General features: G+C 43.3%; 1 protein-coding gene across 5 annotated transcripts in view; it reads right to left on the bottom strand.

Moving 5' to 3' along the window:
• The window catches only part of MAPKAPK3 (MAPK activated protein kinase 3), a 52,308-nt gene extending 30,159 nt beyond the window's left edge, over positions 1 to 22,149 (bottom strand). For 2 of the 5 annotated variants that reach the window (XR_012765252.1, XM_075432832.1), the window contains exons 1-2: positions 21,596 to 21,955; positions 20,351 to 20,697 (exon numbers count right to left, since the gene is read on the bottom strand). Coding sequence is in view for 4 of the 5 variants with exons in the window: in XM_075432832.1 (XP_075288947.1) it covers positions 20,351 to 20,575 (225 nt within the window). In the remaining variant the exon portion in view is untranslated. Of the gene's footprint in view, positions 1 to 20,350; positions 20,698 to 21,165; positions 21,437 to 21,595; positions 21,956 to 22,128 lie in introns of those variants that run through there. The other 3 variants (XM_075432836.1, XM_075432833.1, XM_075432834.1) reach the window with 3 other exon arrangements.
• Positions 22,150 to 25,415: the final 3,266 nt, after the last annotated feature.

The following is a 25,415-nucleotide window of genomic DNA, read 5'->3' as shown; positions in this document are numbered from 1 at the left end:
ACCCGTAAAAGAAACGGCACAGCAGTTCAAAAACCTGAAGTTCTGATCCAGTCTAGGCAAATGAGGTAACTTCTGTAAAACAAAGTGACGAAAAAGAAATGAAAGCTGAATCCTCTTCTTTGCGTCTTCTGACAAAAAAAAAAAAAAAAAAAAAAGCAGCAAAGCAGGCAAGGCACAGGTTGCAGTTTTCACTGAAAAGTCTTCAGTGAAAACAAGGAAGAATAGTGACGCTTTATTGGAAGTGATTGATAGTAGAGGTAAAAATAACCCTACCAGCAGCTGAATTTCTGAGAAGTGTTTATTGAAAGCTGTTTGCGATACAGTCTTTACATGTTGCGTGGACTGCAAGTTTTCTGCAGCTCATGGCCCTGGAAAGTGCCTGTAAGATCACACCACAGATTTTTCTGACAGAATAATTTACATAGACATTGCCTATATGAACTGCTATGGCATGGTGAAGAGGCTACGCTTTCACCATTAAGAGACTGGACTCAGGATATCTCAGATCTTTTTCTAGGTCACAGACTTCTTTTGGGACAAAAGCTGTCTCTGGATGTCACTTTGCTCACGTTTTACTGCAACTGGCTGCTTTTGGCACAAATTATTTGACAATCTTCAACACAGAGATGACAGAGGCTGTAATAAATCCTGATAATATAAATTCTGTGCATACGGCATAACTTCACAATTTCATTATTCTATAGTTTGTTTTCTCGGAACCATTTAATATCCCCTCAATAAATACATAATAAAATGTTGCAGATGAAAAACAAACCATTAGTCTGTCTTGTTCTTGCTATCAACAGGCCTCTGTGATAATTAACAAAAACAAAATATGGATTTCATAATAAGATTAAAATTGCCCTTTTAGACCTTCTAACACTAGTGAATTCCAGGATTACGCTACTTGAGTAACCCAAATATTGCTCCCTTCGTATATACATATTAACACAGTGTTATTATACGCTATTCCTCCCTCTTCAACTGCACCGTCACACCAGTCAGAGTACAACCAGAACCTGATCGGGATGCAAGTCAGGATGCAGAGTGACAGGAACTGCTATCTGTAGCCTCTCTCACCTCCTCTTCATTTTACTTAAAAACTGGAAAGTGTAATATAAGAAAGAAGGGTCTTGTGGTTACCACAGCTGAATGTTACTCTCAAAAATCTGGATTCTACTCTTGTCCCTTTCTGATGCAATGCTCCGGGAGTCACCCCAGCCAAACAGGTAGTCACTAACTGCCTGTACCTCATTTCTTAGCAGCCTGAACTGCAGCCTCATTTGCGAAAGTCCTGGGCACTCCCAGCTGTAACAGAGCTCAGGTCTAAAAAGCGTGGCTTGAGTTAAAGTGTGATCTGCTATTCAGTACACTGAGGAGGAGTTGGGGGGACAATCAAAAAAATAAGCCACCCTCATCCAAGATATTTCAGATGGAGCTCCCAAAACTCAGTGGATACTTCTACTTGAAAATTTACCCTATTACTCTGCTCCCTATATGTGAAGTACAGTGGTCAGGCATTGGAACAGGCTGCCCAGGGAGGTGGTGGAGTCACCATCCCTGGAGGGGTTTAAAAAATGTGTAGCTGTGGCACTTTGGGATAATGGTTTAGTAGGAATGATGGTGTTGGGTGGATGGTTGGACTTGATGATCTCAGAGGTCTTTTCCAACCTATGATTCTATAAGTAGGTACAATACAAACTTAACTTTAAGCAATGTTGTGACAATACCAGTGATCCAGCCATTACAGTGAAAACACCACAAAGCACAACCAGGAGGAAATGAAAAAAATCTGATTTCAAAGCAGGTCTAAAATAACCTGAAGTAAAGCAGCGTTGTCTGTATGCTGAACAATGACAATGAAACCAGCTATTGAAACCCATCATTTAACTATCTAATAATTTTGTCTGCATGCAAAAAAATGGCTGAAGTGTGGTAGAAAATACAAGAGTGCACAATAGTCAAAGCATATACATAGCACGGATCCTGACATTTACTAGATTTGAATGCTCAGTTTCCCAACCCAAAACTGGTACTTTCAGAGGAAGTTTTGTGTATGTGAGAGATTGTCTAGTTTTTGTGGTGGTGGTGGGGTAGCAACAGCAAAACAACCCTGAAAATAACGAATCTCCTTACACATCTTCATCCTGATATCCCTCATGACTTCTCTGCAGAGCTAAAGCACACATATCTTCTACACAGACCTCTGCCAGTTAGCTAATATAGTAGTTAATAACAGAATATAGCAACTGTCGATACGCAAGAGGGTGTAAAACATTTTATACCAATGAGCTTTACAGCTATTTGATGACTGCACAGACACCAGGAAACTAGGAGATTCTGGGATGCAGCCCTGCCTGGAGGGGTAAGCACTGTGCTAGGCAGCTTTCTATTTATCTTCTGCAAAAAAAACCCCACCAAACAACCCACCCTCCTGCTGGTCCCATCTGCACCTCTGACCCTTTGCCATCACCCACTACTACCAAGCCTCATCACTCAACGAGCTCTTTTCCCACCCCTTGAAACTAGTACCAGAGCCCTTACTCGGGTCAGCTCTTCCTTGGTTCCTGCAGTCTGTTTCTCTACCTCCAAAGCCCAGACTCAGCTACTTCCCCCTCCCCATTCTCCACCCCTCAGCTCCCCGTCTCTGCTTCTCTGTTGGGGCTTCTCACCCAAACTCAGCCCTGACCATGTGCTTCCCATCTGTCATCTCCTGTCTCCTGCTCCTGTCTCGGCATCCAGCCTGTCCTGCCTGCTCCTTCAGCAATGCCTCCTCAGGAAACCTCATTCTCTACCACCTCCAGGCCCCAGCTTCTCTGCTGGTACCTGGCATATCTCTGTTCCTCTGTGCTTTGGAAGACAGTGGGAGAATCAAAGGCCAGACTAGAGATTGCTTCTCTTAGTACCTGTGTCCAGAGCCAGGACAGATTTCAGTAGCACAGGGATTCAATCCCTGGAAAGCACCTGCTCTGCTGTAGTCTGAACCTCTGGGAAAGTCAACCTTTAAGACTGAGCACACCTACTGACCATTAAAGATTTAGAATTTGGCTGAACTTGGGACGATTTTAAGGGTGACGGCGCAAGACACTCTAGAGCAAAATTCACCCCTCAATATACTTGAAAATCCAAGTAACAGGCAAATCACTAGAAACTTAATCTGTATTTTATGTAGACAAAACAATTTTTCCCTCTAGTTTTATTACTGGAAATGGCTGAAAAATTTCTGCCAAAACAACTCTTGCAAAGTTATTTCTGTTCAGCACAGGAAATATCATCCTTCAAGTCTGTCAGAATAGTAAGATGAGAGAGGCCCTGTAGATCGCGGCAAGCCCGCCAGGATGCTAAGCTATGAGCCCTGCCGACAGGCAAGCGCTCCGTCCAGCCCAGCTCTGCATCTTTCCAGAGGCACAGCAGAGTTCGCTGGTAAGAGCACTCATAGCATTGACCTTACAATATCACCATTTTTCCTGATGTCTATTTTGTTTCTTTTTACACAAGATTTATCACATTAGTCACAGTCTTGATGTCTTCACCAAGATAAACTGCTCTCTTAACTTAATAGATATTTTGCCTGAGCAAGAACAACGACTTTGGTGGTTATTTCCGTTTCTTTCCACAATTAACTCTGATACCAGCTGAGAAGCTAATTACATTGGAAAAGTAATGAGTATTTTATCCGAGATGCCTTTTCTTAATGTGCCTTCAAACCACATATATTCAGCTTTCATCATTGCTCACCCTTGCAAACACCCATTCTCCAGAAGGACCTACTCTTGGAACAATTCAGATAGTTGACGTTTCCCCATCTTTCTTGATAGGTGGTATCTGTCACTTGATGCTGAAATTTGCAGGATGCAGATGGTAGTCCCATCCACACATTAAGCTGTTCCAACACCAGCACTATTGTAGTGAATCAGATGAACCCTGCTGCACCAAATCTAACTGCAGGTCTCCAACTGCAGCTGCACAGAAAGTTCTTTAACTTTTTATATGCTGCTGTGCTGTCATTAACTAATCACCAAAATGAATAAACTTGTACTGAAGTATCAGTCCACACCATTCTCAATATTTTACTTCTGCCTGTTTCTCCCATCTTCCGGAGACCTACATGTCTCACTTTGTTTTGATTTTGCAAAATCATATTGATTACTCTCTTATTATTCTGTACCTTTTACTTCTACTTGAAAATCATTTACAAAAACAGAGGAACCAACGACTTAACACAACCCTCAGCATCTTTTAGTGTAACTTCATCATTTGCTTTGTTCAAATTCAGCCTCATTTTTCTAGGAAGACTGGGTATAGTAAAGAACCATAGACTTTCTAACTCTACTAATGCCTGCTCAATTCAATAATCAAAACTAGGCATTATCTTTATTTCACTGTTATATTACAAAAAACTATGCCACTACATTTCTTTTTTTAAAAAAATATATGTAATTTTATACCACTGATTTTGGTTTATTTTAATTAAAATCATAAAATCAATAATTCTTAGACTCATTTATCTGATTCCTCTCCTCTTTCAGCAACGGTCATTATGTCTTTCAATCCCTGTATACTTATTTGTTGTTTTTATTTTCCTCAGTTCTACTGGGCAACGCTAGATCATTTGCATGTTTTATTTCTTTGTCACACAAAGTCTACAGCTAAGTAATTTGCTGCTTCCTATTCTCCCATTTCAAACTAATAAAATGGGTGAAGTTAGAAGATATTTATTTCATGCTTCCTTACTTTTGAGGCAATTAACAACAAATTACATTTTAAGAATAGAAGAGAATTTTAAATAAACATAGTTAAGCTAAAGAAGCCTGAGAGCATTCGATGCTAGGCTTTTTTATAATCCTTATGTCTCTTGCTCCAGCAGAGACCCCAGTTCAACAGCAACAACAAGAAAGGGGAAGCAGGCTGACGTACAATGCATCAAAGCAGCTCTTGGAGCAGCCAAGCTTCCTGGAAGGCAGTGCTAACAGTTGGCTCATGTTTTCAATCAGCTAGCTACAGACACTATATAAATTGTTACTGCTAGCACAGAATGAGATGCCATAACTTCAGGTTACTGGAGACTACAGTCTTTGATACCTGTATGCAACCTCAGGTTACAGCCCTCACGCTAAGAGCTTGAGTTGGGCACATCCTTATCATCAGTGGGGTCATCATCCCATACCATCCTTACCAATTTACCTCCTCCCGCCCTTGTACCTGGCTCACCTGACCAGAGAAGCCACTGGGGAGGTGGTGAGGGAGATGCTATCCTGGAAGACTTATTACGTATTAAGGAAAACTCAGATTAGTGGAGAGCATGTGCATTGGAAGAACAGATACACACATCCCAGAATACTCCCTTTTCTTGTGTAATCAAAGCCTGCCCTTCACAGGGAGTCGTTCTGGGCAGTGATTGCATCATTTACCCCAGAATAGCTCTGCAGGTAGGCAGCCACACCACACAGTGCAACACACATACTCATACAGCCTGGCAGGGAGTGGGCACAGGGGGCACTTCCCCAGTGCTCTCCAAGCCTTTAAAAACTGCATGTAAAACTAACAGTTGCGTGTAAAAAGCACTTTGGCCAAGCAGTGGAAGTGCTGGGTAAACATGCCTCATAGCTCCTCCAAGTCTCCCACAGTAGCACTTAAAGAAAATAACTAGGTAAAATTTGGTATATTCTGCTATGTAAAATCCTCATATATCCAAATTTTTCTCCTCACACATTTGGCAGATTTTAAGATGTAAATTGTAATCCTGTGTGGATATACAGGAAAATGTAAATGTTGAAATTGGAACCTAGACCTCACAGGCCCAGTGTTAAACCACAGAAACTTGGGTTACTGTAGGGTCAGAAGCACAAATGCAGTACAGTTATGCTGAACTACAGAAGTAGCATGCCATCTATTTTGGGACTACTTTTTCCTATATCCTTGATTTATATTATGCATGGAAGCCTGAGCATTTCCTGAAAATGGCAATGCTTACTGACTTCTATTTTCACAGTCAGTGAGAAAACAAATATAAGGCCAAAACTGAATTCCTAATTCAAGCCAAACTCCAACAGACTTTTCAGAAAAAAAGGCAGAAAGGAATCTAACATTTTTGTTTTAGTTACTCATCCTACAAGTTTGATTTTTTTTTTAATATATTTGTGGTTACTAACAAGCCTCTAGTGGGCTACAGTTCCCAGTAATTAATGTTTATTTGTTCCCCTTTTTCTAAATAATATAAATTTTGGCTCTCATGTTCTCACATAGAGATATATACAAACATGAAAAAAAGGGCAAAACAATGTATTTTATTTTGAGCTAACAAGCTCTATGATTTCAGAAAACAGAAGACGTGCAAATAATATATCAGAACTTATACTTCTATATAACTAGCAAAAAAAATAGGAATTGTTAAAAACTAATTAATTGGGGAGCAGTCACCTGTAAAGAAAAAGCAGAGTAGAGAGATAATACACTCCTACCTGGCCTCAGAAAAAGTTTTTTAAAGCAATTTCACTTTTTTAATCTCAGTGTATGCCTTATTAAATGAATAATTAGATACTGAAAACTCCAAATTTAGTAGCTTGGAAAAAGATTGACACCAAATTTAATCATACTTTGGAAGTACAGTTTCTACTTATTGAATGCTAAATGGATCTTAGAGAAGAAAATAGGGAAAATTGCAAAGGGTGATGTCCATAGATTACTTTCCCCTCATATAATTTTTAATAATAAAATAGATTGAGGTGGAAGGAAAAATTGACATTTATTGACATTTAGCGGTTAAAATGTAATCCGTCCAGAGAATGAATAGCAGAAAAAGGTGGGGGTGGAAGAGAAGGGAATCAACTTCTGCCCTGATTGCACAGAAGAAAAAAGTTAAAAAGCGTGGAATAAACTAAATGAAAGCACAAACCCACAAGTATTTGCAGATGAAGTTCTCCCAAGCATGGAAAAGGATGTCAGAGGTCCAAGAACACTGATTTTGGGCTCCCTAGAAATCTTCTTTACAAAACAAGCAGTCAGCTACAAACCATTAATGGTAATCAGTCATACTGAACTGGAAAAGAGATCATTGCACCTGATGTCTCAGTGGCAATAAAGTGACTGACATACACTAACACACAGCTCAGAATCGGCATAGAATTCTATTTATTTGTTTAGGAACATACTTTATAAGTTTAACTAACCCATTTTTAAAAAGCAAATAGAAATGAAGAAAATCCCTACGAGTTTTGTAGCAGGGATACCCATTGCTCTATGTAGATATAAGCTGAAATGCAAAACAGCAGCCGAGATTTCTGTATGTTTATGCAACAAAATGTGCAGAGGAATTTAAAGATTGACTACAGTCCAAAGGTACTAGGTATTTAGATTAATAACTTGGTTTACATTAAATGTGGTATGAAAGTGTAAATTATCTTGATTAAAGTTAATTTCTTTTTTAATTAAAGTTTAAATATTATTTGAAGGCTTGAACAGACAGCTTAAGACAACTCAACGCAGCCTGATTTCTCAGCAGGGTCACCATATAAGAAAAGTCATTCCTCCTTTGAATTGTTTCAATTTAAGTAGTTGATATTGAGGGATCTCGACTCTGGTGAACTCTTATAAAAAAATATGCTAGGGAGCTTTGAAAGATACTGTCCTTCAGGGAACGTGAGGAACCTTTGCGTAATCAGAACCAATCATAAACCAGAACCTTTGACTCATATTTCACAGAATCACAGAATGGTAGGGGTTGGAAGGGACCTCTGTGGGTCATCTAGTCCAACCCTCCTGCCGAAGCAGGGTCACCTACAGTAGGCTGCACAGGACCTTGTCCAGGCGGGTCTTGAATATCTCCAGAGAAGGAGACTCCACAACCTCCCTGGGCAGCCTGTTCCAGTGCTCTGTCACCCTCAGAGGGAAGAAGTTCTTCCTCATGTTCAGACAGAACTTCCTGTGCCTCAGTTTGTGCCCATTGCCCCTTGTCCTGTCGCTGGGCACCACTGAAAAGAGCTTGGCCACATCCTCCTGACACCCACCCTGCAGATATTTGTAAGTGTATATTAGGTCCCCTCGCAGCCTTCTCTTCTTCAGGCTGAACAAGCCCAGCTCCCTCAGCCTCTCCTCGTAGTGGAGATGTTCCAGTCCCCTCACCATCCTTGTAGCCCTCCGCTGGACTCTCTCCAGTAGCTCTTCATCTTTCTTGAACTGGGGAGCCCAGAACTGGACACAGTACTCCAGATGAGGCCTCACCAGGGCAGTGTAGAGGGGAAGGAGAACCTCCCTCGACTTGCTGGCCACACTCCTCCTAATGAACCCTGGGATCCCATTGGCCTTCTTGGCAGCCAGGGCACACTGCTGGCTCATGGTTAACCTGTCGTCCACCAGGACACCCAGGTCCCTCTTCACAGAGCTGCTCTCCAGCAGGTCCATCCCAAGCCTGTACTGATGCATGGGGTTGTTCCTCCCCAGGGGCAGCACCCTGCATTTGCCTTTGTTGAACCTCATCAGGTTCCTCTCTGCCAAACTTTCCAGTCTGTCCAGGTTATGCTGAATGGCAGCACAGCCTTCCAGTGTATCTACCACACCTCCCAGTTTGGTGTCATCAGCAAACTTGCTGAGGGTACATTCTAACTCTTCATCCAGGTCATTGATGAAGAAGTTAAACAAGGCTGGGCCCAGTACTGACCCCTGAGGGATACCACTAGTTACCAGCCTCCAACTACACTCAGCGCCACTGATGACAACCCTCTGAGTTCTGCCATTCAGCCAGTTCTCAATCCACCTCACCGACCACTCATCCAGCCCATACTTCCTGAGCTTCCCTAGGAGGATATTATGGGAGACTGTGTCGAAAGCCTTGCTGAAGTCAAGGTAGACAACATCCACGGCTCTCCCTTCGTCTACCCAGCCAGTCATGTCATCGTAGAAAGCTTTATAATTCATAATTATAAATTATAATATTTATATTATAGAAATTTTGTTTATAATATATTAACAGCGCTAAACTCAACTGAAGAGCATTTAATGCTCTTGTGCACCTACGTAGGAAGTAATGACATGCAGTTGTTTACTGGTAATTCCCTACGCAGTAGGAAACCAAGTGAAGATGGAACACATTAGTGTTATTCATTTTTAATATAAAACAGTGCAGTGTTCCTCAGTGATGTAGGTGGTGTGTTGTGCCCATAAGCAGTTGGTGATTAGCAGTGATATTAGCAATACCTTCCCCTACTAAGTCACCCCTATTTTAACTTACACAAATGCAGGTCAGTAGATCAATGTTAAAAGACAGAAATAACAATTTTGGTCTGCTGAGTCAGCATCTGCAAGAAACAGAGATGAAGAAATCTTATCCGGAACACACATGACTTGTGTTAGAAAACGGTTGTTCAGCACACAATACAAAGTCATAGCGCACCACATGAGCTCAGATATTGGAGTTCAGAAGGTTTACATAAACAAAAAACAGAGAACACCAATCTCCTTATGACCTTTAATGTTTGGGAAAGATGACATGTGAGAAACTCCACATTCAGCAGTACCATGGATGCTTTCCCATTCTATCCTTAGACAACTGCCACACAGCCTTTTCACAGGAGGGCAGTTTTGGAAAAGGAGAATGGTTTGAGCGCGGAGCCTGGGTAGAGTCAGCGCGAGAAACATGCTCCTTTGCTTGTAGGATGCAGGCAAACTCCTGCTTTAGTTTCTAAATTAAACAGTCCTACACAGTTACTAGCTCATATTGCCAAAAATTAAGACTCTCATAGACACCAAGAACCAGTTTGGGGTATTTTGGTTTAACAAAAAATTATTATTGCTGTGTTGGATGTTTTATTGAACCAACACTTGTGAGAACTTTCTCCATATTTCCCCCGTGAGACTTGGCTTTTGTGCACAAACACATAACATTGCAGTCATTCACCCTCCCTCACACCTCCACAACAGTGATTCAGACAGCAGAGAGGTGGGAAAGACTCAGAATTAATTGCTTTTATACAAAGTCTTTTATCAATAATGTATATTGCTGTTTTCTCCTCCTCCCTACTGCAGTAAGAGTTTAGTTCTTGTAGATCTTGAGTGTCATGTCCCATTTTTCAATGGTAACAGGCATATAGCCCCAGCCCAAGTCAAGGCAGTCATGCTCACCTGCCAAAATAAAGGCGTGCCTGGCAATCAGGGTTTCCGAAATGCGACTGGAACTAAAAGTCGCTCTCTCACTCCCTCTGCCTCAAAGAGGCCTTTAATTACAGCACCTCAGCAATCGGAAAAAGTTATTACAGAGCTGAGAGACTGGAGGAAAATTCCACTTGATACCAATCCACCAGAACTGAGACTGTTTCTAAATTAGTTGACCTTTCCTCATCCACCACTCTCACTTTGTCAGTCTGCTTCCCCACAGTCTGGTGCCGGAAATCCTGTGAGATGCTGCTTTTTAGGTTTCCAAACAAAGGAAATCAACCAAAAAAAACACCCAAATAAATTTGATAAACCTGACAAAACATCTAATTCCAGCAGACAAGACACAGCTATCCAGAGATTTTGCCCCTTGTAAGAATGACATGTGCTACGAACTCCAATGCAGAGCCAGATACTTGCTAAGAAAGTGACAGAAATGAACAGTAAGAATACAGCCAGCTACCAAACGCAGGTTGCAATTCTATTCTAGGCTGCAGATACAAAGCTTAGTCTTTAAAAGTCACTAATAGACATCCAAAAATTGAATTAAAACCATATCTGCATTTGGTTACACGATTTCATCAAGTATTTAAGCCAGTTCAAAACATCAACTTCACGTTACTCTGAAGTTTCAGCTTCTGGTTTTAACTGCCTTCAGCAGTTGCTTTTTACTGTAATTTCTATCAAAGGTGAAAAAATGCAGCAGCAAGTGCCTCAAAAGACACTTCAACAACATTATGCTGTATGCATTTCCATGGGCCAAGTCTGGCTTTCCTGGCCTACCCTTCCTAAGAAGAAAAAAAATAGGATCTAAATATGAATAGCCGTTGTGAAAAATCTATTTCACTTTATGTTTACACTCTAGTTTAGACACGAACAACTTGCCCAGGAGGACACACCCTTACATGAAACTATTATGCAAGTGATGGGCATTCCCAGAGCTGCAGCCACCTGCAAAGCTGTGACCGAAGCTCCACCTCCCTCTCCTTGGCCAGGAGGGTATTGTACACCTGCAGCAGCAATACTCTTAAGATAAGTAAAAAGATGCCTTCTGAAGCTCACAGTTTAATTACTTATCCTGAGTGTTTTGTAATCATAAGTCATAACAACAGGATCCGGAAGACTACAGCCAAATTTCTACAGGATATTGAAACTACGGGGTTTTTCTTTACATCTGCAACACGCAGAGAAGCACTTTTATCTCTCCAGATCTTCACAGCATCACTACCACTCACCTCCAGAGGCAAATGAATTTCACAGGTTAACCATGTACTAGAAAACACTTTTAAGCCATGCACTTTTCCAAGGTCGATAGGAGCAAGGCTTAGCTCCCACCCTAAGGGGATGGGTGCCTCAGAAAACCCATCCGAGCAAGCTTAATTGGAGCAGGTTTCACATTACTGGGCAAGGTAAAAGGACTGATCATTTTTCATGTTATCATTCATCAGCAGACATTGAACATAGGTCAAAAAGAATAGTGCTCTACTCTCCTTTATTGCAAACTCTGTTGCAGGTTTTGCCTGTATGCAAGTGCTATTTTGTTCACAGAAAAACTCTAAAAAGCAGACAACAGAGCAGCGCCCTTCAGAACAGAGAGCCTGAAAGAACAGGAAGCTTCTAAGCACCAAGGAACCATCAAGCCCTGTCACCCCCCCAAGTGTCAAATTTTGACTCTAAATTGATTGGAAAGGGAAGAGTAGAACAAAATGAAAGGCCTTCGCTCTTCACAAAGACAACGGAGACGTTGTACTGTAGCATGGCTGCAGCAAGGGCCTCTACCGTGGCGAGGCAGCTGAGCCAGAAAACACCGCCCCCTCCCCTCCCTACCTTCGAGCACTGACATCTTTGGTGTTAACAACTCTGTTGCTGTGGAAACCAGAACTGCTTTTGACAAAGCCACATTGACTAAAAGCAACATGTGGGAAAACGGAATACAGCCCTGGGAGAAATTAATCCTGCACAAGAAAAATTAATAAATACGTTTTTGGTTAAAAATGAAGCAAGCAAAAGATAGGCTTTCTCATCGTTAGAATTACAGCTGAGGAGAACGCTGGCAGCTATGGCAGCACCAAACACCAGGCCTTGTGGCACCGCAACTGGGATTTCAAGGACTCTGCATCCCTGAAATACATGGAAGATTTGATGCTAAGGAGGACACAGGAGTCCCATGCAGAAACAGGTGTGCGAGGTGGCTGCACCCTATCCAGTTTTTAACTGCTCTCCTTTGCAAATAAAAGCCAAATCCACCCCACAGTATAACAGAAACCAACCGCAGTTACAAATCACTACTCCAGCGCTTTCCTGAGGGCTTGCAGCTGATTCACACCTAGGCAAACTCCTCTCCCCAGCCAAAATTTCACCACACAAGAAAGTTCAGTGGATGCAGAGCATGAGTCACTCCACACCCTGCCGTTTCCAAACAGTTAATATATTTTAGAAGTCCTGTCCAAACACACAAACAAAAAAAAAAAGTTTTTCTGAGCTCTCCCCTTACAATAGGCTTAATAAATCTGTCCTCAGCCCTAGCTGACTCAGATCCCAGGAGCTGCCTTAGGGCCTGTTACTCGGAACCCCAGCGTACTTAAGAGAGTATTCAAGAAAAAAAAAATAATCCTGTGAAAAAGCCCATGGAGAAGAGCCAGAGTTTGAACTGGCAAGACTTAAGATCTGTGAACAGTGCAACTTTAAAAAGATTGGCTCCTTAGCTAGAACATCTGAAATTATTCGTAAAGATGGCACGTTCAGGGTGGCTTGTTTTGGCTTTTTAAAGTAAGTTCAGCAAGCAAACTTTTCTGAAGGAAATATTAATTTTACACAAATTTAGTTTTTGCTTTTTGCTTTAAAACAAGCCGTGAAAGCCACAGTGCAAAATGCCATATATTACAAAGACACAGGAACCAGGAGGCCACACGCGATTTACATGCTGAGCAAGAATTCTCTCCCCCTTCACTCCTGAGGTATTAAAATGCTGGAGCGCTATAGCTTAATCTCATTTACGGAGCTTTGAATCATATTAAGTACTTAGGAAGTCTGTGTAAAATACCACAATCCATGCAGTTTATACACTGTAATCCAGACAGACCACACCGCCAGCTTTCCTGGTGTTGATGGAAAGAAGTTCTCACGGTTTTCCAGTTAACAGGTCACCTATTCTCCACCTCCAACACTGGCCACATCTCTGCCACTTTCCTTTTCATGAATGTTGCCATGTCTTCTTACAGTGTAAGAGCCACAGTGCAAACAGTTCAAAACTCCACTGAACCGAAAGAAATGAGGATAGCTATGCAGACAGCTGTACTGTTGCTATTAGAATACTACACACAACCCTAAAGTCTGGCATTCTAAAGATGTATTTAATGTAGAAGAATTCCATAACAAGGAAACATATGCACATCATGTAAGAAATGGGAGCTTTTTCAGGGTCAAGCAAATAGTAACTGCAAAAACATTTAGGGATGCAAAATGTTGCCTACAATTATGTAATTAAATCAATGATTGTATCTTTAAAAAAAGTAATAATCACTGTACACAGTTAAGAGATTAACAAAAAGCAGTCTTTATATGCAAGAGATTCATCTATTAACTTTTGCAAATTCACATTGGCTTTTGCTCCCAGTGACAGTGACATCTTCCTTCTCTATGCTTCCCATGAATTTATCACAGCATGAAGATAATCTCTTTTTTCTGTTGAGGCTTAACTGGCAGCAAGCTATCATGAGAAGTCATTTATTCTCAGACCAGGCTGCTACCACAGACAGAGAAAAATATACTAAAGAAATAAAGATGCGTGTAAGCCATGACATTCAGGTGTGGCCCTGATTCTTCCCAAATCGTAAAAGATGTTATCAGGTTTTTCCAGTCTGGGCATCTCTCTAGATGGTATTACTGTAAGTAAAGGAGGCTGAAGTACACTTGTCTTGTAAATGAACTTTAAAATTCTTGCTTATTGTTCCCTTACATTACAGCCGATTTCCAAATCCAGTTATCTGTAATGAGACTCCCAGCTAGCACGAATCAGCGAGGTTTTACCTTAGTTAAATGGAATAGGAGGATTTAGACTCTAAAGGGAGGAGGGAGAGACAGACAGTCCTCTAGTCCTTCTAGTCCAAAGAGGGTGTCAGCTCTCTTTCCCTTTCCCTCTCCCTCCCTCCCTTTAAGCACCTTCCTCACAGTTCAAACAAGACACATTATCTACGATACTTTCTCAGGTCTTTGAACCTGGGTGAAGGCAGGGGAACACACCTTGATCTTCCCAAGCTCTGCTGCTACACAAGTCAGTGTGTAACTTGTGGCAGCTTGCTAGTAGACTGGAAGAGAACACAGAAGGTGCGAAGTTGCATCAACATAGTTTTGTTTTTTCAAGATGATTTAATGGTTTATAGCATTTCCCTTTCTGTTTGCACTTTATAGGCTTAATGAACTGCCACTGAACCTAGTAACAATTTACTACACGTGGTTTTATCATTTCAGAGCACGCCTCCCTTTTATTTTTTTTTTTTTAATTATTTGCTGTATTTCAAATAGGGAGAAGACCAGTCAAGAAGTCAGATCTTCAAAGTTTTAAAATGAACTAGTCCAACTGACAGTCTGGAAGGTGTCATTCTGGCCCAAATACGTACAAAGTGCTGACAGACTCAGGTCTTAGATGACTCACTGGTTTAAAAACAATTCTTGTAGCAGTAGAAACGACCCACTTTTTAATCGGCTGAATGTTATTTTAGGTATTTTATGCATATTTACAAAATACTTACCAAGATTGGCACTGAAGGATAAAATTCCAGGACCAGTCTCATGCTATCCATATTTTAGGTACTCCTCCATACACTGGGGGCTGCCATTTAACTAGAACTTTTCTGAACTCATATTCATTCTACGTTGTATCTGGCTTTGATCTACAATGCACAGCTTCCTGGAGTTTATTACTCATACTCAGCTGTGTTACTGACACTGAATTTACTGTAGCATGAGATAGACCAGTATAAATAGGCTGCAGGAAACATGCTAGGTAAGAGGCAACTACAGAATACTTCACTAGAAAGTGCCAATTTCCTCCTGAAACATACAATCACTCCAGTAAAGCAAGAGCTCCTTCATCCTGCACAAAATCTAAAGAACATTTACAGTTGGTTCCCCTGAATTTCCACCACAGTTCTAACTTAGTACGTTATCCTTCCTTATTCTAAAAATGTTGAAGTGTTTCATTCCTAATCTGGCATAATTTTCTTCTCTTCTAAAAACGCAGTCTGTATCATCTAAGAAGCTTGTTAACATTTCCTATTCTCCAGACAATCACCAGCCTAAAATAACCTTCACTTTCACTGCATGCATTGCCTTCTCCACTGCTGCATTATTTTCCTTTATCATCATCTTACATCAGGCAACAAACAGGGCATTTTACAAGCACCAGTCATTTAGATGATAACTTGCAAAACAAATACTTTGGACTGTTTGTGAGCAATCACGACCTGACTTCAGGGTATACTAACCAAAACCAGACCATCCAGCAATTAGTTTACGTGCTGTAGTATTATTTAACATCATCAGAAACATTAAAATTGAGTGAGAGGCAGAAACATAGCTCAAGACTAAATTAAGGGGATGAAGAGTAACCATCTTTCTCCATAGCAATTCCACTTTGGAAAGCAGAACAACATTCTCTATACAGTCTTATGTGTAGTTTCCAAGAACAGTTTCAGGAACGATTTTTTTTTTTTTTTTTTTTGAAATTTCTTTTTCCAATACCTGCTTTCCTTCCTTCTGACCACAAAGTTATGCTAATACTCTTACAGATAACAGCAGAGCCTCCTACTCTATGACTATCATCTATACCATTCACCAAAAGTTCCTTAAAACTAAAAGGCAAGGAGCCTGTTAATTTTTGTGTTTGCTTTTTGCTTTATTTAACATTTGGGCTTCACCTATTTGTCTTCAAATCAGCAAGTCACGTACACTGTATTGTTGGCACTTAGCAGCACAGGACATTTTCCACGAGGCAGGTCATGGCTTAACTACTTATTCTAGAGGATTAAACCTATGAACTAGCTGGTCCATTCATACATACTCTGCCTTATCCTGAAAGTCTCAGGTGACTGGAAGGCAGCCGCAGTATACGGCGCATATGCACAGCGCTTAGGGGGAAGCACTTCACAACTGCTATACTGTCATTCAGGAGAGTTTTCGTATCAGAAGTACCAATACATTCCTAACTGATGTACTTTGTTTTCCTGAAGTTCCTAGGGGTTTTTTTTGCTGCTATGCCTGAATTGTCCTTCCTTTTCTTCTCCTGAAAAGAAGCAACATCTGTTTGCTGAAGGTGAACAGTATGTCAATGACATGTAACACTGTTTTTACATCTGAAACATCCACCAGAATCCTTAAGTAGCAGATACAGAGAAGTCCCAATACCACAGCAGAAGCCTCTCTAGTTCTCTTTTCCTGATCCCAGCTCTGTCTGAGCCCCTCCTATCATCTGTCACAAAAAGAAAGTATGACATCAAATGCATTGAAATATTATTTGGACACCATTTAGCAGGAATTGGGGGGGGGGGGGGGGGGTGTGGAAGAAGAAAGTACAAGGAACTGTATGTTGGGTTTCTGTTAATGGGAGGCAAGTCCCAGAATCCCACATTTATCCTCACAGGTAGTCATCTGTTTTGGTCTCCTCTCCCTAAAAACATGGAGGAGTGTGAAAAACAGCAGAGAACACTGAGGCTGATAACAGTGTTAAAGGAGTGGAGGTTAAATTTTAGCCCCAAAAGATAAAGTGAACAGAAGGGGGCAGGCTGGCAAAGAAGGGATAAAAATAGAAGAGTGACTAGACTTCACTTGACTGCTGTTTCTGGATCAACTATGGAAAGAGATCTGAGAAGGTTTTCTATTTGGAAGGGAGAGAGAGACCAAAACATACTTGCCTTCTAGAAGGCCACAGTCCTGCACAGCAGTTTTGTTTATGCTTCTGCTTTTCTAAATCCCTGCATTCTCACTATTTAGAAACAGTGCTGTTCAGCCAAAATGCCATTATGTGTCTAAGGGAGTAACCAGAATAGATTTTCTGGAGCAGGACAGCAATGCGTGTGGCGTTTCAATCTCATAGAAACAAAGCTGACAGCACATTGTAAAAGTGTGCAGCAAATCACAACGCCAAGCAGAGTAAACTAAACCATGTAATACTTTAGGAAAATAACCAAAGCCCTGCAGTATCTCCGAGAGGCTGTCCTGTGCTTTCCCACTCTGAAATGATCAGTGAAATTCTAACTAGTTCCAATTACGGACACAGATTAAAGAGGACAGCAGGGACCTCCCAACTACAGTATGTAATGCCTGACTGACACATGGCTCTGAGGATGAATGTTTCTGCCTGTTCGAGCCCCTTCCTCTTGAGTACCTCAGTTAAAATTCCTTCCATTGAGTAATTTCTATCCAGATCCTGGCTGTGCTGGCTTTGTTCCCATATAAAAGAAAACCTGCAGGCAGAAAGTAGTGCCATCTCCCAAGTCAGAAGCTGCTTTAATGGACAAGTTTGGTGCGAAGGGGAACAGGCTATTACGCTTTATCTTCAGCAGCAGGAGTGATGTTTTTCCTTTCCCAGGAGTAGGTTATACTGAGCACACTCGCGCCTGAAGTATTTGTCCACAAATATACACAGATCTCAATGGATACTGCACAAGCAACCTCCAGAAAAAACATCCATCCTCTTTTTTCCTGTTCAATTTGCAATTCAATCTTTAAATTTCATTTTACCTGTCAGATCAGTCGTTTTTTTTTTCTGCGACAGCTTCATCGGGCTCCACTTTCTATTCCTGTAAATGAATGAGAACCCTGCCATCACATCTAGGAAGTATCAGCAGTGGCGAGGCAGAAACACCAAGGCCCTTCTGTCCCTACAGAGAGAATTCTGCACCGATGCTGTTTCTGAACTTTTTTTTTTTTTCCCCCAATTTGCACGTCCCTTTTCCATAACTGTTCTGACTGGATGGTTTGCTCTGAATTCTCATCTGGAGCAGGTCTGCGACTTGGATGGCCTAGTACAGGTTTCACAAGAAACAATGGAAAAGCTTCCTCTGAATATTTTTATCCTTGCAAATATCTTCAGGGCTAGGAAAAGATCTTTCTATTCTTGCCAATTAACCAAGCACAGTTTTTATCCTTCCTTGTTGGGTAATCTTCTCATTAGACCATCTTTGGAGAGAATAGTGGATTCTCTCTGGGCGGCTGGCAGTTTTACTTAATTGCATATTTAACTTTTTATTCAGCACTTAAACTCATAACGACGAGAAATACATACACGCAAGCAGCAAACTATTATCTGCCAATTAAACTCCCTTGAGAACTCATAAACCTCTTAATATTTCTGCCCCTTTCAGAAGAGTGCATACACTCCACAGCTAGGGGAGGGAAGGGGGCAGGGGGAAGATGACAAACATATATAACGTAATTTCAGTGATATATTAGCCGTTACTGACAAAACTCCAGTTTGGGAAGGGGGGTGGTGCTTTGGTCCTTCATGTATTTTAAAAGTTCTAGAAAAAAATCAGCCAACTCAACCAGTGCTAAATGGAAACTCATATTAGTTCTCTCATAGGTTCCTCCACCTCCAGAGGATATTCTGTCAGGGCACAGTACCTTCACTTCTCTTCTCCCCTTCCCCAACTCCAAGCTCTAAATTGAAGAAATATTTTACAGACGTTAGTATCCACGGGAATGTACCTCATATTCGATTCCAGAGCTACAGAATTTTCTCTGGAAGACCCTTCTTGCCACTGGATTGCGCTCTGGAATAGCAACTTCTATTTTAAAATGCTTCCAGCCCTTATGACTGCAAAACCTCTGAAGCATCAATCAACAACAAAGCCGTTGAACTCTTCAGAAACACCAGAACAGCTTCAGTATTAACTATTACCCTTCATCGCAGTACGCCCAGTATAGAAATCAATGTTGATAGCGTTTAGAAGGATCTGATTAATGGATCACCTCGGAGTTGTAAAAACCTGACACTCCCCTGTGTGGGGACACAAAACCCCAGTGCTTCCAGTCTGTTTGCCAAAACCTCCAGTACCCCCATGATAAACGTCTGTGAGTCAGCTACATGAAGCTAATACAAAAAAAACCAGCATGGTCAATAACATGAGAGCATTGGAAACGTGAATTTATCAGCATGTTACTGTATGATAAGCTTTCCTAGTTCCTCTATTAAAAATCTTTTCAATACACAAAGCACCAGATATTTCCAGCCTGCTCTATCAGAGTGCCAGGGATTGCAGTTCTAAACCATATCCAGACCCTGGCAGGCCATCCACTTGATCCCTAGGAGATTTGTCCTGCCATCAGCAAACACGGAGTGTGAGGTGTAAGAAAAGGAAGAGTACTTGAAAGCCTTCTAGACATCCCAACTAATCAGATTAACACCAGCAAGGACTCGGTAACATTCTTAAGTAATTCTCATGGCAACTACTTCAGCCAGTTTTCAGTCTTACCATACCGAACCATCCTGGTTCTCATTTGAGCTGCTTTTTTTCTAATGATGTGGTTAAAGAGTGTCAGGGAAATCATCAAGTTTAAAAGCTACAGAGCAAAAGGCAGGTAAGCTTTATTTTCTCTAATGAATGGTTATTGCTTCACTTATTTAAGTAGTACTTATCACCATCAATATCTATTAAACATACTTGCCAATATTGGTGTAGTCAGTGCTTTCCTAGGTAATACCCTTCTCTAAACGGATAGCAAAAATAAAGAGGAGAATAAGTGAGTAAACAACTAGGCATGCCCCTTAAGAAAAGCCTTCGCAGGGACAAAAGCCTGAAGACTTTTAAAAAAAAAGCCTGAGGACTATTTAATTGCACAAGATTCAAAATAGTTTCCTTGCCAAGTATTGCATAATATGTTCATTCAAAATCCAGCAAGCTTTCTCACAGAGCACACCGAGACACTGTTCCCTCACCCACTTTTTTGTCTTTTAAATACAAACACGAAAATTTCGCAGCTGATAACATTCTTCTGGAAAATCACACAGAATATTCTGGAAAAGACTCAGGTTTGGACTACAATGTTGTAAGTAACAGCAAATGTCTCCACATACTCAAATTCTTCATCCCAGCACTCTTGGTGAAGTGTAAGCAACAGAACAAGTGGGTTTTACAGGGCTTTGGAAGTGAACTCTGGCCTCCAAACCATAAATTAGGGGAAAAAAGAGAAAAAGCCTACATACCTTCAAAGCACATTTCTGGCCTGTCTCCTTGTTGAAACACTCCAGCACTTTGCCATTGATTCCTAACCCTAGCACCCGTTTGGAGAGTTTGTAGTCATCCGTAACTGCATGTTTTTTTATCTCTAGTTTGACATGGGCGGCTCCCCCAGGCAAGGATTTCACACTGCTCTTGCTATCCACGTGACTCTCTGGCTGGGATTCCTGTTCCCCTTCACTTTGTTCCATATCAGGGAAGAGTCCGAGATGACAGAGATCAACAGACTCCCTGTGGGTTATCCTCAGCAGAGTCCCTCCTCTTAGGCGATCAAACCCAGTGCTTCAGACAGTCCTTTGCTCGCCATTTATTCCTGAGTTAAAATATAAACGAGTATTAGTAACTGATGTGAACTGACCGTTCTCCCACCTGACCACTTTTCTCTCTTCCCTTCTTAAGAAGATGACCAGGTGCCAGAGCGACCCAAGGCAGAGGTTCACCTCAGGAAAGCACTTTGTTTAGCTTCACAGACCAGTCGCGCCGGTTCCCATACACACAGCTATCAGTCCGCATTATAAATTACTGCTTTAATTGCGACAAGTATCTGTGCTGAGGCTTGGACTGAAGTCTTACTCGGCTAAGCTGTGTATGACAGAGTAAAGGTAGTCTCTGCTTTAAGGAGCTTTTAAACCTGCATCAACAACCTGTTGCCTCAGCGTTTTCTGTAGATATCTCTGCAGTGGACCCCTGTCTCATCCCAACACTCTAAGTTACACAGGAGAATACCTGGATTAAACCCCAGCGGGGCAGGCATCGGACCCGACGCCGGGCCAGCACTTACCCGATGGCCCCAGCCACAGAGCGAGGGGCAGGTGCAGCAGCGCTCAGGGGAGCACCAAAACCACCCCAAAACTGGGGTACGTGGAGACGCAACGGCGTGGCCCCCACGGCCGAGACGCTGCCTGGCCCCGCTGGGGTCCATAGGGCCTCTGGCCTCCCAGGAGCCCAGCCCCGGGGCGAGGTGCCGGTGCCAGGGCCTCGGAGCCCCGTTAACGCGGCTGAGCCACGGGCAGGCGGAGGGCCGCGGGGAGGCCTCGGGCCGTTCCTCACGACGACGGGGGGAAGGCTGCCGGGCCCGCGGCCTGGGAGGGAGCGGCTCCCTCAGAGCGGAGCCACGGGCGGGAAAGCCCCGAGGCGGGAAAACCCTGAGGCGAGCTGAGACGAGGCGGGCCCCCGCGGCGGAGCCCCCCCCGCTACCGGAGGACGGTTACCTGCCTATGGCGGCGCGGCGCGGCCCCAGCCGAGGCTTCCCGGTGCGGCGTCCCGGAAGGCGGGGTCTGCCTCAGCCCGCCCCGACGCCCTGGGCAGGTGCGCGCCGCCTCCACGCCGCCCTGAGGGGAGGCCGCCCGAGGCGGGACCTGGACCGGCCCGGCCCCGGCGGAACCTACCGGTTCCCCCGGGGTCGGGCCGGACCGGGCCCCGCACGGGCTGAAGGGGGAGCGGGGGGCCCCGGGCGGACCTGCCTCACTCCCCGGCCGAGCGGGCGGTGCCCGGCGGCAGGTTCCCCGGGGAAGGGCGAGCGCAGGGCGGTGTTGTAAGGCACCGGCCGCGTTGTTCATTTATGGGGGTAAACGGCACTGCCGGGGGGGAAGGACACGACACGGACACGAAGCTGCCTCGGCGGAGCCGGGCTTGTGCCGCAGCGCGCCCGTGCGGCGGCGGGGAGGGGAGGTGGGGCCGGGGTCCCTTCCCCGATCCCCCCCTTCCCCGATCCCCCCCTTTCCCCGAAGGCCAAAGGACCGACCCGTTTTCTCTAAACCCTCTTTTCAACAGGCCGTTGGTACGGAGCAAAGCGCCGAGACTCCGACACCGGGCAGACGAGGCTCCTCCAGGCACCGACTGTTTGGGAAAAGCGACCCCTTCGCCAAATAAGCAGTCGGCATCTCTTCGCGCTTTCGTCCGCGTGGTCAGGATATTAAAAGCAATGATTCCCGCAGCAACTGTCGCTCATCGCTGGTGCGCAGAGCGCAGCGACAGGGATGCGAAACGCGGAGCTTTTCCTGCATGTGGAGATGAGTCATGCGTCGAAACGGAGCTGTGTTTGTATCGCTGGAAAGAGCTTGAAGTTCACATGCTTTACGAGTTAAAAATAACACTTGTCATTTTACATAACACAATGGCATCTGGAGTTCTAGCGGTTAGGGAAATAATTAAAAGGGCTAATGAGTCCTTTCTCCAAGGGATAAAAAGTAGTTCAGGGTAGCGGGATGCAGATCTGTGGTACGCTGCCATGTGATGTGACGCTACCGCTATTCCGCCTCAGGTTTCCCTGCCAGGCTTTCAGCAGTTCAGCTCCTGGAGGGCCTGGTCCCCTGATTCAGTCCACCTATTCTGGGCTAATCAAATCCCAGAGGAACACAGCTGTTTCCAACCTCTCCTTGTCAGGTTTGGCTTCCAGCCTGCTTAGGCTTTGCAGCACCCCCCACTGTGGCAATCTCAGGGAAACGCATGCATAACTGTAAGCTCCCAGGTTGCAAACCCTCAATAACACCGTTCTGTAGTCAGCAGCTTGCTCTTATTTTCCTTCCCACGGCTTCTACCTGTATTTGCTGTTTTATTTGTCCTGGCTAGTAATTTCCTTCTCTTTGCAACAGGTAACTGAAGTCCTGTTCCCAGCTCAGTCACTGGGGGCCAGACCCATCAGAAAACTTCTAAATCTCTCAGCTCTCTTCTGTATTTTATACTTCGAGAAATATACTCGCTCACACCGATTTGTAGGTCCCATTCCCAGCCCCACTTCTGATCTCTCCAATGGCTAGCACATTAAAGCTAGCAGAAGGCAATTTATGGCCCTATTCTGGGAAATATTAAATGTTGCAAAAATTCCAAACAGATGTCTACTTAAGGGGTTGCTATTTTTTACAGAATGTGTCATAAACAAAGAATTTCATTAAGAAATTACGACTCTAACTATTACAAGAATGAGTTTCTACAAAACAAGCTTTGCGTGGAAAGAAAGGAGGAAAGATGAGGGACTAAGAGAGGATTCTTCTGTGTGAAGTTAGTTGGTTCCACGCCTCTCAGTGACAAACAGTCTCCCACTGAGGAGAGCTCAACCGGGAGGATACAAACCACATTTTTCAAGTCACTGCTTGAAAATATATCTTACTGGAAGCTATGCTTGTTCAGGTTGACTACTTGATACTGTCCATACACACTCTTAACAAAGATCATCGTTATACCAGCAAACATTAATAAGTTTAAACAGGCCAAAGACCTTAAAAATCCAGTGTGAATCACGGTTAGTGAGGCCTTGCACCAACCCTCTGCTAATTTCACCCACCATAAACCCTGAAAAAGCCTTTCCAGCACCAGCCCAAGCATCAGACAGCCTCCCCGTACACGAGGATGACCATAGCTGAGGAACAAAAAGCAAACATATTTCCTTGCTTTTTGTGTCCACTTTTTTGCTTTAGATCGGCTGTCTGAGCACAAAGTGTATCTCTACCGCAAGCAAAACAAGAATACCACGAGCAGAAAATCTTCGAAACCAGTGACAAAGACAGTATTTCTCAATATCTAAAAGTCTTTGCAACAGAGTGTTTTCACAAGTAACAAGGCGGCAATGTGATACTGTAACACCCAAAAGCAACCCCTGCTCTTGTACCAAACTTCTAAATCTCCTCCACCGGACACCTCTCCTGGTTTTGCTTAGCTGATGCTTTTTATGCAGCGTTGTTCTGACCGTGCTGGGCAGCCCCAAAGCCGTCTGGTTTGGGTGCTGCGCTGGAGAAAGGGGTCCGCTCTGGGGACCTGGCATGGAGCCTCCGGCGACTGTACCTGCACACCCACGCTAGGTACCCACGCTGAAGTGCCTGCACTTGTAAACCTTTGCCATCCACACGCAGTTTGTACAGAGCTGAGAACATTCATTTGTGCAACAGCCTGCTCTTAAGCTGCTTAAGGTTTTATAATTTCTCTAACAAGCTCTGAGGGAGGGACAAGCATGCGGGGTCCAGGCACACGTCTTGGAGTTAGCAGCTGGGCTAACGATTTCACCCCAACACCGCTGCCATCCTAAAGGCAAGCAGACCTCGGCTGCAGCCGTCCTCCTGGCTGCCTCTGGGAGCATTTCCCACAATATCGCCTTTCCAGTGCCAGTTTTAGATCTCCCTGGGAATCACATCTCATATGATCAAAAACTGACGCTGCTGATCCTGAGGCTTCTCTTTGTACTCGTGGCAGGTTGAGCCGCGCTAGCGTCCTTTGGAGATACTGATGGAGGACACGCTGACAGGCCCACTGCAGCTTATTGTGCCAGGGGACACTTTTCATTGAAAAAGACGTTTTTATTTATTTATTGATGTTTGCTTTTTGAAGTTCTAAAAAAACCAGTACTGTTACAGGATAAGAGCCCACTGCAGCAGTTCTTTCATCCTCACAAAAATCCCTAAAACTGTAAATTAAATATTAATCCTGTTTTTACCAAAAATCCCCAACAGCATCAACACAAAACAACTCATTGCAAGAGAGAATTTAGTAGCTCAGCTATGCCTGCCTTGCCCCAAACTGGAAGACTCGCTTATAGGGGAAATTAACCAAACAACAAGGCACTAATGTTGCAATAAGCTTTGGGGCAGCAGCCCGGTTTCTCTCAGCTAGTGTGTTAACCCTGTGAAGCTTCATATTTCAGCCAGCACGCAGTCTGCGTACACCGTTCCTGATTTTGTCGTGTCTTGCACATCACAGATACCTGGTTTACACACAGAGAGCACTACTGTTTAAATACAGAAGGTTACTTTTGGCTGTCCCACTGGGTATTTTCACTGCCTTTTTGCCATGCTATAGTAATTCGATAACAGTAATATCTGGGATCAAAGACATTTCAGATTTTCAAATATATCATATCTTAATAAAAATGAAATGAAGTATCTGAGTTTGCTCTTATCTGGAGAGCTAGGAAAGCTGACATCATCAAATGTTCTTTGAGGGATGGCATATTTTGGAGGACTGATACTTACCTGAATGCTACAGTTACTTGAGTTTATTTATATATAAAAGCAATTTGCATGGAGGTTAGTCCTTCGACAG

Source organism: Opisthocomus hoazin, chromosome 11 (genome assembly GCF_030867145.1).
Source record: "Opisthocomus hoazin isolate bOpiHoa1 chromosome 11, bOpiHoa1.hap1, whole genome shotgun sequence".
NCBI classification, from domain to species: domain Eukaryota; kingdom Metazoa; phylum Chordata; class Aves; order Opisthocomiformes; family Opisthocomidae; genus Opisthocomus; species Opisthocomus hoazin.
This window is presented reverse-complemented; position numbering and strand designations above follow the sequence as displayed.